Source organism: Equus caballus, chromosome 6 (genome assembly GCF_041296265.1).
Source record: "Equus caballus isolate H_3958 breed thoroughbred chromosome 6, TB-T2T, whole genome shotgun sequence".
NCBI classification, from domain to species: Eukaryota; Metazoa; Chordata; class Mammalia; order Perissodactyla; family Equidae; genus Equus; species Equus caballus.
The window spans coordinates 18,540,727-18,560,238 of NC_091689.1; the positions used below are offsets into that span (position 1 = coordinate 18,540,727).

Here is a 19,512-nt window from a genome sequence, read left to right on the forward strand (position 1 = left end):
CACTGTGGGATGAGGCTTGAAAACAGAACTGGGCTCCCACACCAGAAAAAGGCATAAACACCCATGATTTCAACCATGGAGCTGTGTTGCCTTCAAATCTGGTCCATATCCCTCTCTTTTTACATGTTTTGAAATTCAGAACTCTAGTTTCATTACCATTTGAGCAATCTATTCCCTGTTCTAAAATGACACAGCAAACGAATAGAATTAGACTGTAATTCTTTTTCTTGTTCCTTCAGGTGAATCAGTTCAGACAGCTGTATTCCAAAGTCATCAATGATAAACATGATGATGTCATGGCCAAGTTTGGCGCTATACTGGCCCAGGGCATACTAGATGCAGGTAAATGTTTTTAAGTCTTTCAGATTTATTAATTTGTTTAAACTAAATCTAATGAATTGACTGTCTGCTCTAACTATATGACGTAATAGAAGTTGAGTCTGGGGCAAATTATTCCTGGAAGAAATTTGGAGCCTGTAATGCATAGAAATAATTTAGTAGAGTTGTTAAGAGTATAGACTGTTAGGGTTCAAATCCCAGTCCTTTCACAACACTAGGTATATAATCTTGAGAAGTAATTGACCCCTCTTAATGTTGTCTTTCTGTCTTGTAAAGTCTACCTTGTAGTGTTGGGAGGGTTAAAAATACATGTAAAACAATTAGAGCAGTGCCTGTCACTTAGTAAAGTGTTCAGTGAGTGTTGGCTAATTTTTTTTTCTTTCATTTTCTTAGTATATATCAGTTTTAAACAAGTTGACATTGGAAAATTTTTAAGGAAAAAATCCGTCTCTCTTTTAGTTCATTTGTCACTGGGGGTGTTTTTGTTTGTTTTAATTTTCCAAGAAGTTGAGAGTTTGCTGCTTAAGTTTTTAGTGTTAAAGTACAATTTATTTTTCTCTTTTTAATTTAAAGACAGTTCCTTACAGCAGTATATAAATAGGGAAAATACTCGATGGATACTTTGGGTAAAGTAAACATTTCAGTTCTCCATGGCATTGATTCTCTCCCATGTATAAACAATACAGACATTGACATGCCATAGTTTCTCCCTTCTCATTCTTTACCATTTTCCAATATTTTTGTATTATGTTTACATTGTCATGTTTTATAATATTTACTTTCTCTTGTGAAATCATAATTCTCACAGTTTAGTTCCATATTTAAATGGGTTCAGTGTTCACTACCATATCTTTTATTGCTACTTCTTTTTCCTGGGTATCTATACTAAGACTTGATACTTAATTGGCTGGATTTTAATCAGTCTCCAGTTTACATTTGGGTTCACTCTCTGTGTTTTGACAAATGCATGATGACATGTATCCATCATTACAATGTTATACAGTTTCCCTGCCCTAAAAATCCTCTGTGCTTTACCTTTTCATCCTTCTCTTGCTCTGACAATCTCTTGGCAACCATTGATCTTTTGACTTTCTCCATAGCTTTAGTTTTTTTTTTTTCTGGAGTGTTATGTAGTTGGAATCATATAGATGTAGCCTTACACGTTGGCTACTTTTGTTAATAAGTTTTTAAATAGGATTTAGGAGTAATATTTTACTACTCCATAATCTTTTTTATTTTAGCTGCCACTTTCTGAAGTTTGTGGTTTTAAACTACAACTCTTTACTTGTTTATTTGGTACCACTACAGTTTTTTGCTGGTTTTTACTATATTAGAGTTATTTGTTAAGAATTAAGGGGGGTTAGGGACTGGCCTCGTAACCGAGTGGTTAAGTTCGTGCACTCCACTTCGGCAGCCCAGGGTTTCACTAGTTCGGATCCCGGGCGCAGACATGGCACCGCTCGTCAAGCCATGCTGAGGAGGGTCCCACATGCCGCAACGAGAGGGACTCACAACTAAAAATACACAACTACATACCGGGGGGCTTGGGGAGAAAAAGGAAAAATAAAATCTTAAAAAAAAAAAAGAAAAAGATTGAAAATTGACCATTCTTTTTCACCACACACCAAAATAAACTCAAAATGGCTCAAAGACCTAAAGATTAGGCCTGAAACAATAAGTCTTCTAGAAGAGAATATAGGCAGTACCCTCTTTGACATCAGTTTCAAAAGAATCTTTTCGGACACTATAACTCCTCAGTTGAGGGAAACAATAGAAAGAATAAACAAATGGGACTTCATCAGACTAAAGAGCTTCTTCAAGGCAAGGGAAAACAGAATTGAAACAAAAAAACAGCTCACTAATTGGGAAAAAATATTTACAAGCCACTTATCCGACAAAGGGTTAATCTCCATAATATACAAAGAACTCACACTGCTTAACAACAAAAAAACAACCCGATCAAAAAATGCGCAGAGGACATGAACAGACATTTCTCAAAAGAAGATATAAATATGGCCAATAGACACATGAAAAGATGTTCACCATTGCTAATCATCAGGGAAATGCAAATCAAAACTACACTAAGATATCACCTTACACCCATTAGATTGGCAAAAACATCCAAAACCGAGAGTGACAAATGTTGGAGAGGTTGTGGAGAAAAAGGAACCCTCATACACTATTGGTGGGAATGCAAACTGGTACAGCCACTATGGAAAACAGTATGGAGATTTCTCAAAAGGTTAAAAATAGAAATACCCTATGACCCAGCCATCCCATTACTGGGTATCTATCCTAAGAACCTGAAATCAGAAATCCCAAGAGTTCCTTTCACCCCTATGTTCATCGCAGCATTATTTACAATAGCCAAGAGGTGGAACCAACCTACATGCCCAGAAACTGATGATTGGATAAAGAAGATGTGGTATATATACACAATGGAATATTACTCAGCCATAAAAAAAGACAAAATTGGCCCATTCGCAGCAATGTGGATGGCCCTCGAGGGTATTATGTTAAGCGAAATAAGCCAGTCAGAGAAAGACGAACTCTATATGACTCCACTCATAGGTGGAAGTTAATATATTGACAAGGAGTTCTGATCACTGGTTACCAGGGAAAAGGGGGGGGTGGGGGGAGGGCACAAAGGGGGAAGTGGTGTACCCACAACATGACTAACAATAATGTACAACTGAAATCTCACAAGGTTGCAGTCTATCATAACATTAATAATAAAAAAAAAAGAATTAGGGGCTGATAATTCTGTGTTTCAGCTTTATTCTGCCATCTTTACTAGAAATCTTCTCTCTGTTTTCTCCTTCTTCCTTGCTCTTTCAGCCCCCTCCCCTGCCACCTCTTTTTTTGTGTCTGTCTGATTTGTCATGGGCCCATGAAGTTTTGATGCTTCTTTCCATTTCTCTTTATAATGATTTTGGCATTCGGTATTTTAGTGTTATTTAGTACATAAAACTTCTGTACTGTCATGCTCACTATTGTGAACATAAAATTATTCTCGTACCCCCTTTCACTATGTTAGTATCCTGTCCTCCTACAAAACTGTGCTGCAGCTGCATTAGAGCAATGTATAGTCCTGCAGTCTATCTCTGAGAAGTTAGTGGTCGTAGAGAAGATCTGGAGAGGGCAACTACAGGGAGAAGAGCTGAAGATTAAGAAAGTTTAGGACTGAAGTTTGTAAAACTGTAAGCACTCTCAATAAGATAAACTCTCCCTTTTTTATGTTAAATCTCACACTATTAGAATAAAAGGCTAGTTTAGTTTCTAAGTCTGAAGAAGATAGGTTTTATTGAAATAAAAGGAAATTCAGCTTTGAAACTGAGATCAAACATCACATTCTCTGGGAAGCCTCTCCCCCTCTTCTTCTATCCTACCCAGCCCCCACCCTGGCTTAGGTACCATGCTTAGCTGTATGTCCCCACTAGTACCCAGGTTTATATCTAGCATAATATTTTTATGCCTCATTTTAATTATCTCATTGTCTGTCTTCTCCACTAGACTGGAGGCTCTTTGGGATCTTTTTCAGTATTTTGTTCAAAATTCTCCATATATAGTAAGCATTCAATGAATGGGAGGGTTAGAATAGGGAAGAGGATAAGCAGACAATAAATGTATATAACTCATTACTGTTGGAAAAACAAAACTTAAATATACCTGATTTTTTTTCCAGATAAAATCTCTAGTGGAGTATTAAGAAAATCTAGAGTATTTGATTGAACAGTAGAACCTTGATTCTTATGAAAAATTTAAATGCTTTTTGATTTAGTAAAGTTAGTACTCACTTCCTGACTTCAAGCAAAACATGAAGGTATCTGTGAGGTGAAGGTGATACTGAGATTAAGAAAAGGGAAATTTGAGCAAGCAAGGATCCAGAATTGGAATTCAGATTAGGGTGGTGACCAGATATAGACAAGTCCCATTTTTATAGACTATATTATGTAAACTAAAAGGTTTGCGTCTTGAAGTTCTAGGGTCTAGCACTAACACTGTTACCAGATAGACCAGAGGCTACAACACCGCAGCCCATGGGCCAAATGTGACTTAACACGTGTTTTGTTTTGCCTGCCTAGCAAAGTTTGCAAAATTTTGGACAAAATCCAGATTTGGGTCTACTTTTAAAAACAAAATTGCCTAGTGACCCTGGACCTGCATCTCTAGTAACATGTACTCCTTAAATAGGACATGAACTCTCCAGTTTGCTTCAGTCCCCACTGTTTGAAAATGTGATGTGTACTAAAATTTTGCTTTTTATTAGCACATTAAAAACCAATGTATAATATAGATTAATATTTAATTTAGCATACAGCTTTGATATCCTTCAGGCTTAGTTTTTGAAAAATGCTTGGCTATATAGAAAGAAGATCCAGATTTACCCTGAGTCCAGTTAAAGTACAGCACTTCCAGTTTTGAAGACCCTGGAGAGCTCGCTGGCTAACTAATTCCAGCGACTACATATTCGATTTTATGAACTGTATTCTTAAAATAATCACCAAATGCTTCCCTAGTGCAGTACTTAGAAATCTTTATCATTGCCCTACTGGCTTCATGTTCATGGTTTCTCTCTTTTTCCACAGGTGGTCATAATGTCACAATCTCCTTGCAGTCGAGGACTGGGCACACCCATATGCCTTCTGTGGTTGGCGTCCTTGTCTTTACCCAGTTCTGGTTCTGGTTTCCTCTTTCACATTTCCTGTCGTTGGCTTATACCCCTACCTGTGTCATTGGTCTTAACAAGGACTTAAAGGTATGTTTTTGAGATATTGGTTTTATACTGTGTAGTGTATAGTTCACCACCCACTGACAAAGATTTTCATGAAGTTTTAAAGGTAAGTTGACATCTCATCAATAAAGTGTTTCCCCTTCAAAGTGAGTCTTCACCTTGTTGATTGGAGTGTGTTGGGAGTTTTGAAAATCAAATCTCATTACTAACTATGTAACCTTGGGTAAATCAATTGAGAGGGAATGGTGAGAGAGGGGGCAAAACATAAAAATATGAAAAGGCTTTATAGCTAACTGATGGACTTTATGTAATACCGAAGGTCTGTGGGAGCTGTTGAAGGGCTTCATGTAGGTGAATGACGTGATGAACTTTGTATTCTAGAAACATCATTCTCATATCAGTGGAAATCCATTACAATGCTATTACAATAATCTAGACAAGGAAGAAAGAGGACCTAAACCAAATCTTAGTAAGGAATGAAGGGTTGAGACAGGGACATATGTCAGAGTTACGATGCTAGAGCATTTGAAGGAAGAAAGGATTATTACTAAAGGGAAAAACAAAATAGGAAGTTGTCTCTTTGGTGGTGGCAGAAAACAAGACCAGTAGTGAGGAGCCAGGGAATCTGACAGAAAGAAACTAGGCACTTAGGTCAGAGACTTAAGGTGATGCATCCCCTGTCATCACACCAGCCTCTTTTTTTTAATGGAGTTTCTGCTTAGCTCTTTCTTAGTCCTGTGGCCTGATGGTTTACCTTCTTGTTCTTCCATCCTCTCAGAGTCCTTTTGACCTTTAAATAACTCTTACATCTCATCATCACTGTCGTTAAAATGTTCTATTAAATTTTCAGAGTGGAAAATTTTGAGGCCAAAATAATGGCTGATAAAGATTATTTCATTGAGTTGATTTTTTTCAGTATAGGTGTACAGCCAGTTATCCTTCAAGTGTTTCAGTATTAAACTACTCACATTTGTAAATATCTAGCAGTTTTAGCTCTGAAACAAGAATCTTTTGGTTTTCCAATCCCTAACCTTTAACATTATAGTTAAACATCTTGTATAATCTTTAGGGACTTTTTCCTCTGGCACACAATTTTATGATCTCTATTTCCATTCTTTACAATGGAAGTGGGATGGAAAAGACAAGATTACTTATGCTAGTAAATATGATGTTTATTACCATTCTCTATCAATGCAAATTGGGTAAATAGAGAAAAATTCAGACTAGAACTTTAAACCTGGTCAATATGTAATGTGAAGCTGACTTTTCCGTTAGGCTTTATGTTAGACTCTTGTAAGGTGTGATTATATGGTGTAGGAACTGTATGCAGACTTACGTAGGTTGTTAGTGTGGTACAAGGAGGGGACGTTAGGTATGCAGGCTAGATAATCAGATCATACTTTACAAAGGAGGTAACAGTTGATCTGATGTTCACACCAAGAGTGGGACCTAAACTAAAGAAGTGGGGTGCATGGTCAGTAAAGATGAGATAAAGGGATACACAAAGGCACAGAACTTCAGGAAAGTATAAGGAACTGCAGGTAGTTCTGTAAAGCACCTCAAAACTAATTATTGAAAGAAGACAGAAGCCTTTAAGGGAGGAGTGATAACAATTGAATAGCACTGCAATTGAATATTCAGTGTGGATTGAAACTTTTGGCATCCCGTTGCATCCGTGTGCTTGTTAAGAGCATAGAATACTTAAATCTTGATTTTGATTATTTTAATAGAAAGGGAAAAAATTCTTTTATTTCTTCAGATGCCGAAAGTTCAGTATAAATCAAACTGTAAACCATCCACATTTGCATATCCTGCCCCCCTGGAAGTACCAAAAGAAAAAGAAAAGGAAAAGGTAGGTTCTTCATTCCTTTGAGCGGCACTATACTTATATATATGGAAGCTGCTTAGTGTGTTACTTGGGTTTATTTTAAGTATTTTTACATTTTAAATTAGGTATTTTAAAAGTAATACTTGTCATGGTAAAATCTAACATTACAAAGGATATAAAGTAAAAGCCCTTTTTCTCTCCTGGTTATCTATGTCCCATGTTGCAAGAATCACAGTTTGTGAATCCCTCCAAATGTTTTCTCTGCACATATCAATACTTTTTATACTGCACATAGAATTATTTTCTACATACGATTCTACATCTTATTGTTTTCACTTTAACAATTTATCTTTAAAATTTCCAATGTATATGGATCTCATTTTTTCCACAGCTGCAGAGCAATCTCTTTATATATATATATATACCATTATTTATCATACCAGTTCCTTGTCTGACGGACATTTAAGGTTATTTGTAATTTGTCACTGTTACAAATGAGACTGGAATAAGAATCTTTATACATGTATATTCATGCACTTGTACAAGTATATCTATAGGTTAGGATCTTAGATGAGGAATTGCTTGATCAAAAATAATGGGGGCTGGCCCGGTGGCGCAGCGGTTAAGTGTTCACGGTCCGCTTCCGCGGCCTGGGGTTTACCAGTAGATCCCGGGTGCGGACGTGGCACTGTGGGGCAAGCCATGCTGTGGTAGGCGTCCCACATATAAAGTAGAGGAAGATGGGCACGGATATCAGCTCAGGGCCAGTCTTCCTCAGCAAAAAGAGGAGGATTGGCAGATGTTAGCTCAGGGCTAATCTTCCTTGGAAAAAACAAAACAAAACAAAAAAAAATTGTATGTTACTTATTTTCATAGGTATTAACTAAATTTCCTTTCAGAATGGATATAACCAATTTATACTTCTACCAACAGTATATGAGGACACTCATTATGTGTTAAATCAACCTGTGGTGAATTAAGAGAACTACACCTGCCTGGGAAATTTTCTCAGTAAAACTATCCTTTATGATACCTTATGTTTAGGGAAATGGATCTTTCTCTTAGGATAATGTTCTGTATTAGCCACTTGTTGATTATTTGCTGTAAATTTTGTGTGTAAATAAGGATACTTATATAATTAACCAAATTCAAGAGTGATGAGTGATGAATATCCTTTGACAACATCATCTTGTTTCATCAGCTGTGTTGCAGACCGCCCCCCACTTGGGTCTGAAACAAGGTCAGCTTTACACCAACACTGCCTGGCCTTTCAAACTCCCTGTTTCACCTTTGATTTCAGTGAGACCCATCAAGGAGGATAATTCCAGGCTAACCACTCACCCACTGTGTATTACCATTGTAGGGCATCTAGTCCGGTGAGAATATCTTTACAAGCAGGTTTGGAGGAAATGTTTATGTTTTCCAATGCTTTCCCTATAAAGTAAAAAAGCATGTGGCACCCACATCTCTATCTCACAAGCTCGTGATAGCAAATCCACATGCAAGATAGGCTACAGATCAAAAAAATTAGAGTATTGGACATGAGACCCCAGGAACTAAAGATTCACCTGATGACCATAGTCGTAAATTATGTGCATAAAGGTCCTCCTTGCTTTTCCCTTTTATTCCCTGATTATTTTGTTCTTTATGAGTCTTACTGCCGGGAAACAAAATAGTATTGTAGGACTGTCTTCTCTTTGGGCTTGTACGTTTGTTTATAGGAAAAGGATTACGACAGTTTACCCTGTTCATTTCTTCTAGGTTTCCACTGCTGTGTTATCTATTACTGCCAAGGCTAAAAAGAAGGAAAAAGAAAAAGAAAAAAAGGAGGAGGAGAAAATGGAAGTGGTAGGTATAACTTGGTAGTCATATGGGTTGATGTATCTATCTCTGTCTTGGTCCAGATCTTTCCTTAGTTGGACATTATACCTTGCTCTTGTCTTCCTTTACATAATCATCCTGTTCCAAGCATAGAAATGCATGTAATTTTAACTGGAAGAGACTTTAGAAATTCTCTTCATTCATGGGAAGAATATAAGAGTATAAATCAGGATCGAGTTCTTGGAGGAAATAACTAAAATGGGTTTTAAAGGGCAGAGTAGGATTTTCAGCAGACAATGAAATGATAGTAGGAGAAAGAAAGGCACTTTTAGGCAAAGGGAATATTATTTATTTAAATAGACCCTTATTTTCTGATCTCTGCTGGTAGAAGAACCTTCTCATCCTTCAAAACCAAGTACAATACCATTCTCACCTCCAAGCGGAGTTACCCTCTCCCTCCTCTGAGTCTGTGGTCACTTTAGTTGTACTTCCGTTGTGTCTAATCCTAACTACCTTTTGCACCTAATAGTTGCTCAGTAAATTTATCAAACATTATTTAGTGATGTGGAACAGAAGTGAACCACTGTTGTGTTATTTTTTTAAATATTTTCTAGGATGAGGCAGAGAAAAAGGAAGAAAAAGAGAAGAAAAAAGAACCTGAGCCAAACTTCCAGTTACTGGATAACCCAGCCCGAGTTATGCCTGCTCAGCTTAAGGTCCTGACCATGCCAGAGACCTGTAGATACCAGCCTTTCAAACCAGTAAGTTACTGATGGCCCTTAGCTATATGTCAGTGGGATATTAATCCGTAGGACAATGGAATATTGGTAGAGAAGGATAAATCTCCAAAGCATTGGAGAAGGTTCTCTAGTACTAATAAATCTCTTAGCAAAAGAGAGAACATTCCTTTCCATTCTCTGTAGATTTGAGAGAGCTTCCCTTTTCTTTGTGTAACCCTGCAAACATCCTTCATCTACTAGAGGCTTATGCTATCGAAGTTCCCAGTACAGCACAGTGATTAGGATAAACTCTGGAGCCAGACTTCCTGAGTTTGAATCTTGATTCTACCACTTACAGCCTATATGAACTTGGGTCAGGTATTAAACCTCTGTCTGCCTCAATTTCCTCTACTGTAAAATAAGAGTTATTATCCCTAACTCATAGGAATGTAGCAACAATTGAACAAGGTAGTACAGTTAATACACAAGCACTTAGATCATTGAATTTTACACTTAGAAAAAGATCCTCATGCCGTTTAATTTATTCTAAGGCAGAATGTTTCATGTTAGAAACAAATGCTGATCAGAAATTTGAACATGATAATGTTTCTATTTTCTAGGTTCTTCTATCTAGAAAACTAGAGAGTCATTAATAGACACATTTAATATGTCCATGTTGGGCCTGTCTAAAATGTCATAGACAAGATTTCTAGATCCTTATAGAAAAGTAAACCCATTCTCATCAACTTGAAGATGATTTCTGATGGTGGTGAGTGCTAGGCAACTCTCACCTACCAATTGTGAGCCAAAGTCTTACCTCACTACGTTATCAGCTAGAAGAGACAAGGCCGAGGGATGGAAGATAGCTGTATTTAGTGGTGAAGAGCTGGAATTGGGCAGAACTAAGTTTATATTCCAGCTCTGCCATTTCTGAGCTGTGTGACTAAGACAAGTCATTTAACCTCTTTATGTTTCAGTTTTCCCACCTGTAAAATTGGGATGGTGATACTATCTACCTCCTAGGCATATTGTAAAGATTAAATAGGTTGTCATATGTAAAACACTGTCTAGCATGTGGTAAATCCTCAATAAATATTGCTTGGTCACCAGACATCTGTAGGTAGCAGGCGATTAGTCCAGGAAGGAGGGAATATCTTAAAGATCTCCCACCTTCTGTTAAGCTTGCATTACTAGAACCTAACACTATTTGGTGTGTAGTGTTGAATAAATGAATTAATAGAACCACGAGTGGACACCTCAAATGTAGTCACTGTCTAATCTGCAACCCAGTCTGTTCCAGTGGCATGTTTACAAAGAATGTATTCTTTCTTCTTCTGTTTTTTTGGTGAGGAAGATTGGCCCTGAGCTAACATCTGTTACCAATCTTCCTGTTTTTGCTTGAGGAAGATTGTCACTAAGCTAACACCTGTGCCAGTCTTACCCCATTTCATGTGAGATGCTGCTACAGCGTGGCTTGACAAGCGGTGCTAGGTCCACGCCCAGGATCTGAACCTGCAAACCCCAGGCTGCTGAAGCAGAGCGCGTGAACTTAAGCACTACACCACCGGGCCAGTCTCACAGAGAATGCATTCTAACAGCATCTGCAAACTGCTCTTGCCAGTTGAAGTGGGAGTATGTCCAGAATGGATGTAGTAGTCCACAACTAGTAAATACTTTAAGCATACAAGATACCCATTGTTTTTGACAATTATGAAGAACTGAAGACAACAAAGTATATGCTTGATGTCATGAGGCCATGTGAGGCAATTGGTATGCCTCAGTTGGAAGTTAAATGACTGTTAAGCCTTCACTTAAAATAAGTCAGAGGAAGCTGTAACAGTTGTTCATCTGTGAGTCAAAAGACTGCCTCTGTACAAGCAAGAAGTGAAGGCTAGGGAAGAGTTACCAGCTGCCTGGCTGACTGTTGAAGGTGTGCCCCAACACACACACTCAGCCCCTCAGCGAACACTGGGAGACTTACTGGTTCTGGGTATTGAGGGAAATCCCTGTCTAGTCATTAACTGCAGAGGTCACATATGACAGAAAATACAGACTTTATAGAAGTAGTTCAGAAGAGTTACAGAATAAACAACAATAACAAACCCTGGGAAGTAGGGAGAATCTGATTTCCAGAGTGGCTGTGTTATATTATTTAAATGTCCAGTTTTCAACAAAAAATTACAAGACATACAAAGAAATAAAAAACGGCCCAGTCACAGGGAAAAAAGTAATTAATAGAAACTGTCTCTGAGGAAGCCTAGATGTTGGGCTTAACAGACAGACTAAATCAGCTATTTAAAATATGTTCACAGAACTAAAGGAACTATGTCTAAAGAACTAAAAAGAAAGTATGAGAATGATGTCTCCATAAATCATATCAGTAAAGAGATAGAAATTATAAAAAATAATTAAATAAATATTCTGGAGTTGAAAAATACAATAACTGAAATGAATAATTTGCTAGAGGAACTCAGCAGCTGATTCAAGCAGTCTTGAAAATACTTGAAGATAGGTCAATTGAGGAACAACCAGAAAAAAAAAAAGATGAAGAAAAATGAACAGAGCCTCAGAGACTGTAGAACGCTGTCAAGCATACCAATATACACGGAATGGGATAATGGGAGTCCCAAAGAGAGAGAGGGATAGAAGAATATTTGATCAAATAATGTCTAAAAACTTTCCAAATTTGGTAAATAACGTTAATCTACATATCCAGGATCCTCAGTGAATCCAAGTGTGATAAACTCAAAGAGATCCATTTCTAAACACAGCATAATTAACTATTGAAAGACAAAGAGGGAATCTTGAAAGCAGCGAGAGAAGCAACTCATCATGTAACAGTATCCTCAATGACGTTAACAGCTTATTTGTCATCAGAAACTATGGAGACTAGAAGGCAATAGGATGACAGATTCAAAGTGCAGAAAGAAAAGACTTTCAACCAAGATTTCTATATCCAGCAAAACTGTCCTTCCAAAATGAAGGTGAAATTAAGACATTCCCAGATAAAAACTAAGAGAATTGTCACTAGCCAACCTGCCATACAAGAATTGCTAAAGTCAACCCTTCAGGCTGAAATGAAAGGACACTAGACAGTAGCTTGAATCCACAAGAAAAAATAAAGAGCACTGGTAAATGTAACTGCATAGGTAAATAGAAAAGATAGTGTAGATGCGTTTTTGTTTGTAACTCTTTTTTCTCCTATTTAGTTTAAAACATAGCTGTATACAGCAATCATAAATTGGTGTTGATGTGTATACGCTGTACAAAAATATAATTAATATTACAATATGTCTTACTCCTGGCTGCTGTAACAAATTGCCATCTACCATTTAAGGGATGGCTTAAACAACAAACATTTATTTTTCACAGTTCTGGAGACAAGAAGTCCAAGATCAGGGTGTCGGCATAATTGAGTTCCTGGTAAAGGCCCTCATCCTAGCTTAGAGACAGCCCTCTTCTTGTATCCTCACATGGCAGAGAGCAGAGAGAGGGAAGGCAAGCTCTCTTCATGTCTCTTCTTATATAAAGGGCACTAATTCCATTCACGAGGGCTTCACCCTCATGACCTAATTGCCTCCTAAGGGCCCACCTCCTAATACTATCACTTTGGGGGTTAGGATTTCAGCATGCATTTTGGGGAGACACATTCGGTTCGTAACACAGTAACAACAGGAAGTACTGGGGAAATACAGCTAAATTGCAGTGAAGTTATTGTACACTATTGAAATTAAGTTGCCATTTTTCAAATTAAAATGTTAATTGTAACCCCAAAAGTAATCACTGAGAAAATAACTCAAAAAATAGACTAAAAGTAGGGGATTGGGAGAAGGTGAAAGGGGTAAAGGGGGACCATTAGAATGGTGACAGATGGAGTCCACACTTTTGGTGGTAAATGCAATGTAGTGTACACAGAAGTCGAAATACAGTGATGCACACATGAAGTTTATATAATGTTATAAACCAGTGTTTATAATTAAAAACTCTCAAGGCCGGCCCAGTGACATAGCAGTTGAGTGCACACGTTCCACTTCGGCGGCCGGGGGTTCGCTGGTTCAGATCCCAGGTGCAGACATGGCACCGCTTGGCACGTCATGCTGTGGTAGGCATCCCACATGTAAAGTAGAGGAAGATGGGCATGGATGTTAGCTCAGGGCCAGTCTTCCTCAGCAAAAAGAGGAGGATTGGCAGCTGATGTTAGCTCAGGGCTAATCTTCCTCAAAAAAAAAATTTTTTTTAATTAAAAATTAAAACTTTTAATTTGTAAAAAGGAAATGCTAAAGCTTAAAAATATATATAAACTAAAAAAATCAACAAGAGAATTAAAGTAGTACACTGGAAAATATCTATTTAATACCAAAGAAGCCAGCAGTGGAAGAATAGAAGAACAAAAATATATAAAACATAAGAAAACAAATAGCAAAATGTCAAGAGTAAATCCTGCCTTACCAGTACTTACATCAGATGTAAATGGATTAAACAGTCCAATTAAATGGCAGAGATTGATCAAATGGATAAAACAGAAAGTGATCCAGCTGATGTTCATATCAGCTTTATACATAATAGTCAAAAAGTAGAAACAACTTAAATGTCCATTCGCGGGTGATTGGATAAACAAAATGTGATGTTTGTACTGATACATGCTACAACATGTGAGAACCTGGAAAACATTATGCTAAGTGAAAAAAGCCAGACTCGAAAGGCCGCATATTGTATCATTCTATTTATATGAAATGTCCAGAACAGGCAAATCCATAGAGACAGGAGTTACATTAGTGGTTGTCACGGGCTGAGGGGAGGGAAAAATAGAGGGTGACTGCTAATGAGTGCAGGGTTTCTGTTAGATTGATGAATATGCTCTTAAATGAGATAGTGGAGGTGGTTGTACAACTATGTGAATATACTAAAAACCACTGAGTTGTATACTTTAAAAGAATTAATTTATGTTATGTGATTTATTTCTCAATTAAAAAAAGAAAGAAAGAAAAGAAAAGACTGGCTCTGTGTGTGTGTAATGAAGAAAAGGATGCCCCCTGACTCACTTCTGTACCCTCAATGGCAAGGTCATCAGAACCTTCCTCAGACACCGCATTTGAAAGAGGCACCTATAGTTTTGAAAATGGATAGCATTCCTACTCTGCTTCCTATCCATCTTAAAAGATGTCTTCAAGAGATTGTGGCAACAGGAAGTGTCCCACTGCTTATATCTTCAGTTGTCACTAGCCTTCTCAGGAAACAGAATGTCATGTATCTTATTCTCTGCTGGGAGAGTGTGAAATTTCTCACTAACATATAAGGCATTAATAAGCCTAAGCCATGTTGATTATATGGCAGGATTTGAGTTGGGTTATTTCATTCTAGTTAAGCCTGAAATAGAAGAGTTATAGCCTATAGCCATATGTTTCCAAAATATAGGAGGTCTTTTTGTAAACATGGGTGTTTTTTTCTGTTTGGTAGAACATCCTTTTCCATTTGGTCCTTTAGAAGGTTGAGTAAACTTTTAGGCCATGGAGGATTAGGGTAGTGGCTATGTACTCTGATTGTTCTTGGGTGAATATTGGCATTAAAGGCAGTCCATTCATAAAATGGCTCCTCTTCAAGAAAAACAGACTTTTTAAGGGAAAGAGTGATAGATGAATATGTAGGAATATGTATGTGTTGAGAGAAGGGAAATAGTTTAGAAATTCATGAAGGCACACCAGTTTTACAGAATGGCAGGGCAGAGTTCTGATGATGAAAAATCAGATTAGGTTGAAGTGCAGGGGTGCTTGTACATATGTGAATCATTTGACTAATGTACTTGGGCTTCTTTTCCTTCCCAGTAATGTGCTTTGGTAGAAATATGTTTTTTCCAGATGTGCCCTGCCACTGTTGACTGATTTGATTATAGAGAGCAGCTTTCCATTTCCTTTGACACAGGCAAGCAAATAGAATAAGATTAGCACACCAGAGATGGGTGAACAGTTTGGTGTTTGAATTTACCTTCTGCTAATATGTTTGGGAAAAGGCTTAATAGAATTGCTTCTACACTCTCCTTCCTTTTTGTTTCTCATCTCTTTCTTCATTGTCTTGCATCACAAGGATTTGTAGATTAAAGTGGAAAACACTCAGATATCTGTGATATTTGTTATCCTCTCTGTCATTCTGAAATTGCTGGAGAAAAATTGGCTTTTCATTTGTAGGTTGTCTTTTGTGTCTAAAATGATGGTTTTCTCACAAATAAAAGTATCTGTTAGACTAGTGTGCTTCTCAAACTTTAATGTGCATACAAATGACCTGGGGATCTTGTTAAAATGCAGATTCTGTAGATCTAGGGAGGGCCAAGTTTTCTGCATTTCTAACAAGCTCCCAGATGATAATGATGCTACTGGTCCAGGACCGCGTGTTGAGTAGCAAGGCATTAAAATACCGTATTTGGACAGTAAACATTCTCCCTGCAATCAGACTGAGGCTAGTACTGGGAAACAGCTATTCCTAAATTGGGATGCATCATCCAGATGGAACAGAACCACATGTTCTACGATCCAGAGCCACTGGGTTAAGTTTGCAAATACTCCTTATAGATCACAGTTCTCTTTATCCTTTGTAACGCACAGTAACGTTCTTTTCCTCATTCAGTCCTCAGACTAACCTGAAGGAATAGATCAGATGATCTTATTAGCCCCTTCTTACAGTTGAACACTGTGGTTAGGTGACCAGTGTAGTATCACACAGGCACAAATGCCCAGGTTTCCTGACATCTGGTAAAGTGTTGTTCTATCCCAGTTCTTCACTTCCAGATCATTAGGTAGTCTTAAGGTGCCATTTAACAATATGCACTCTGGATTCTGGAGCAGTCTGCAAATATGAGTGGAGCTTGTGCTTCTTCATTCCTTGCTCTGTGTTTACAGCTCTCCATTGGAGGCATCATCATTCTGAAGGATACCAGTGAAGACATTGAAGAGCTGGTGGAACCTGTGGCAGCCCATGGCCCGAAAATCGAGGAGGAGGAACAAGAGCCAGAACCCCCAGAACCATTTGAGTATATTGATGATTAAGGACCAGAGGTGTGTGTGGATCAAAATTGTGTATCAAGGGAAATCTCTTTGTCAGTACTTCACAGATGTTTTATGCAGAGCTTGCTCCAGAATGTAAATCTACACAATGCTCCTTACATTGAAAAACCTTGCTACCCTCTCCAAAAAAGTCAGCTGAACCGACAAGTTTGCTCACTAATGCAGTGGATTTACCTTTTGGTTTAAGCTCCCTGTTGTGGATCAGTTATAGTTTGTAGATCACACTTTGAGTAGCGCAGGTCTAGACTTCTTGCTGATTCTTCTCTCCCTCCCTTTCCTTTGCCAACACTTTTGGTACTTAACATTAATTCATTCAGTAATGCTTTTAAACACCTAATGTGTGTAAGACACAGTACTTATAGGTACTTTGCGGTCAGTTAGACTATAACACAAAGCTTTGTCCAGTTGAAAAGATTATTATTATGCCAGTGTTCTAACAATGTTGAAGGCAGGTCTTTAGATGTAAAAGATTAGAATCATCTAATTTCATGAAATTGTCATTCTTCTTTCTCCCATTCTTTTTGAATGGTCATCACATATTTGAAGATGCATGTAAACTGTATGGTCAAGGTTCTCTAATTCTACCCGAGTGCAAATTCATTGTCAGACAAATATGAATTTGTTCTACTCTTCAAAGAAAATAACAACAGTATCATTTATTACATTATGACAAAAGAAAAACACATTTAAATGTGAGGTTGCAAATCCAGCACCGTGAGTGTGAGTGTTACACACTGACTAGCAATTAATGAAAGCTTTTACAGAATCTCAGATAAATATTAAGGCAGAACCCCCGCCACTAATAGAATATATTCAAGCCTCTGGGAGACGGTTTGGACCTTAGAGAGAGATTTATACTAACCTCCCTGTAATCTAAACTTACTCTCGAAAATTATCTTTCAGTCTCTGATTGTTTCCTAAGCTTTACCGAACTAGCACTTGACGGTGTTAATACCACAAGCACTCAGTCTCTATGTAGAACTGAACTGGCTCGCATTAGTCCCCTTCAACCTTTCACAGTACCTTACTGAAAACCCCCTGGTTCAGTAACTACAAGGTGGCTTAGAAGTTTTTGGTGGTGGTGGTGGTGGGGTTTTTTTGTTGTTGTTATTCTTTGTTTTTTGGTGAGGAAACTGTCCCTGGGCTAACACCTGTCCCAGTTTTCCTCTGTTTTGTATGTGGGATGCTGCCACAGCATGTCTTGATGAGCGGTGTATAGGTCCATGCCCAGGATCCAAACCTGCGAACCCCAGGCCACTAAAGTGGAGTACATGAACTTAACCACTACGCCACCAGGCCGGCCCCTGGCTTAGAAGTTTTTAGTTGGAAATTGGATTCTTCTTAGTTTTCAAAAGGATAAAATATTCAGTCCAATAGGAGTTTGAAAACTATAATCTATCTTAGCACAAACTGGCATGTTAGGACTGCATAGGCAGGGTTAGGGGCTAGTTTTAGACTTCAGCAGCTAGTAGAAGAAAAAAGAAGAATGTTCTTAAAATAAAGAATGACCCTAGCTTCCCCTTCTTCCCCCTTGCCCAGGACCTCATTGCCTGTCTGAAGAAGATTGTTCAGGTTCATACTGGAAATTCATGCTGAGACCTGCTATTCACTGCATATATCATTGCCTCTGCGCTGACCTGAAGAACCTTGTCTCCACATCTTTGGTTGAAGAGAAGATATATGACTATTTAGTGCGCTCTTTCACAGAACTTGGTTTTCAAATAAATATATTAAAATCTCCAGATAAACAAGGACTTTCTGTTTATTTTTCAACGCAGATTTTAAATAAATGGATCCAGTACTCTTTCCCCCCACCGTGAAATGCCTAAACCCAAAGAGCTAAATCCCTGTTTGCTAGGATGAGTGTGCGTGACTCTCATGTTAATGAAAAAGTTTAACTCTTTTATAGCTTATTTGAAAAATAATGGAAAAAAGTAAGAAAGAAAAAGTATCAACCCTTGTTCATCACTCCAAGAATTCTCTGCAGTTTTTTTAATGGGATTGAGGGTGTAGGGGCCATCACTTAGTGAAGAAGTCCCTGTAATGATGCAAGGGAAATGTAGTCTGTTTAGGCAGCTCAGAAGCTTTTTTTTTTTAAATAAGCTTTGCTTATTGTTTCCTGCTTTTGACCCTGTTACAGACAATAGATATAAATTATTTAGTTCCTTTTAGCCACAGGACCTGATAATGTGCCTTTTTTTCCTTTCTCCTTTTGTACCTTTTTTTCATGTTTTTTTTTAGTTGAGGTATAATTTAAATGCAATAAAATGCAGAAATTTGAAGTTATACAATTTGATGAATTTTGACAAGTACAATTTTGATTTCTATATTATCAGGCCTTTCTTGGGTGCTGGGCTTTTGAAATAAGCAGGCAGGGTCGTTATTGTGACAACTGCCCCTCCTGGTGTTCTTGACATATGAAATGGATCTCTAAATTACTGGGACAGCAGTCTGAGCTGGATTTGGGGGTTTATGGGGTTTCCATGTTTTGGTCTTCAATCATGTAAAATAAGAAGAGGTAGTTTGCGCATTATACATGAGTGGTTCTTTGCTCCAACCTTGATTCTTAGACTTCTTAATTTAGGATATAGTCTTTGGAGTCTGGAAAAAAAGCTCTTCTTAGAGGAAACAAACTGCTGGATGTATCAGCCCTCATCCTCTCATCTGCCGCAGCTTTGTTGTTGGGTCCAGGTCTAAAGGTTACTGATCCCAAAGGATGGCTCCACTCATTGGTTAATTTCATTGTATCCCCTCCTTTGTAAATTCCTTGTTTCCTCAATATCAGATGATTCTATAAAAGAGATTATCTCATTTCCTAGCCTCTCATTAGCTATGTCCTTCCTGTTCAAGCTCCTAGCATTGCTTGCATTTCAGACAGTTATCTCTAACATTTCCCTTAATATATGAAATGTTTAAAAAACAGAAGTCTCCCAATGATGTCACTGTCCAAAATTGAGTAATCTGGGAGAGGTGGTACATTCACTGGCCTCTGGCCAAAGTTATTAAATTCCTTCC

At 37.9% G+C, this 19,512-nt stretch overlaps 1 protein-coding gene across 2 annotated transcripts in view; it reads left to right on the forward strand.

Annotated features, from left to right (window-relative positions):
- Positions 1-18,245, forward strand: part of PSMD1 (proteasome 26S subunit, non-ATPase 1) — a 96,918-nt gene extending 78,673 nt beyond the window's left edge. For both annotated transcript variants that reach the window (XM_005610697.4, XM_001498019.7), the window contains exons 19-25: positions 240-342; positions 4,929-5,098; positions 6,834-6,926; positions 8,664-8,750; positions 9,338-9,484; positions 16,333-16,488; positions 18,037-18,245. In XM_005610697.4, the coding sequence (XP_005610754.2) occupies positions 240-342; positions 4,929-5,098; positions 6,834-6,926; positions 8,664-8,750; positions 9,338-9,484; positions 16,333-16,479 (747 nt within the window). In that variant the 3' untranslated portion in view covers positions 16,480-16,488; positions 18,037-18,245. The remainder of the gene's footprint in view (positions 1-239; positions 343-4,928; positions 5,099-6,833; positions 6,927-8,663; positions 8,751-9,337; positions 9,485-16,332; positions 16,489-18,036) is intronic.
- The last annotated feature ends 1,267 nt before the right edge of the window (positions 18,246-19,512 follow it).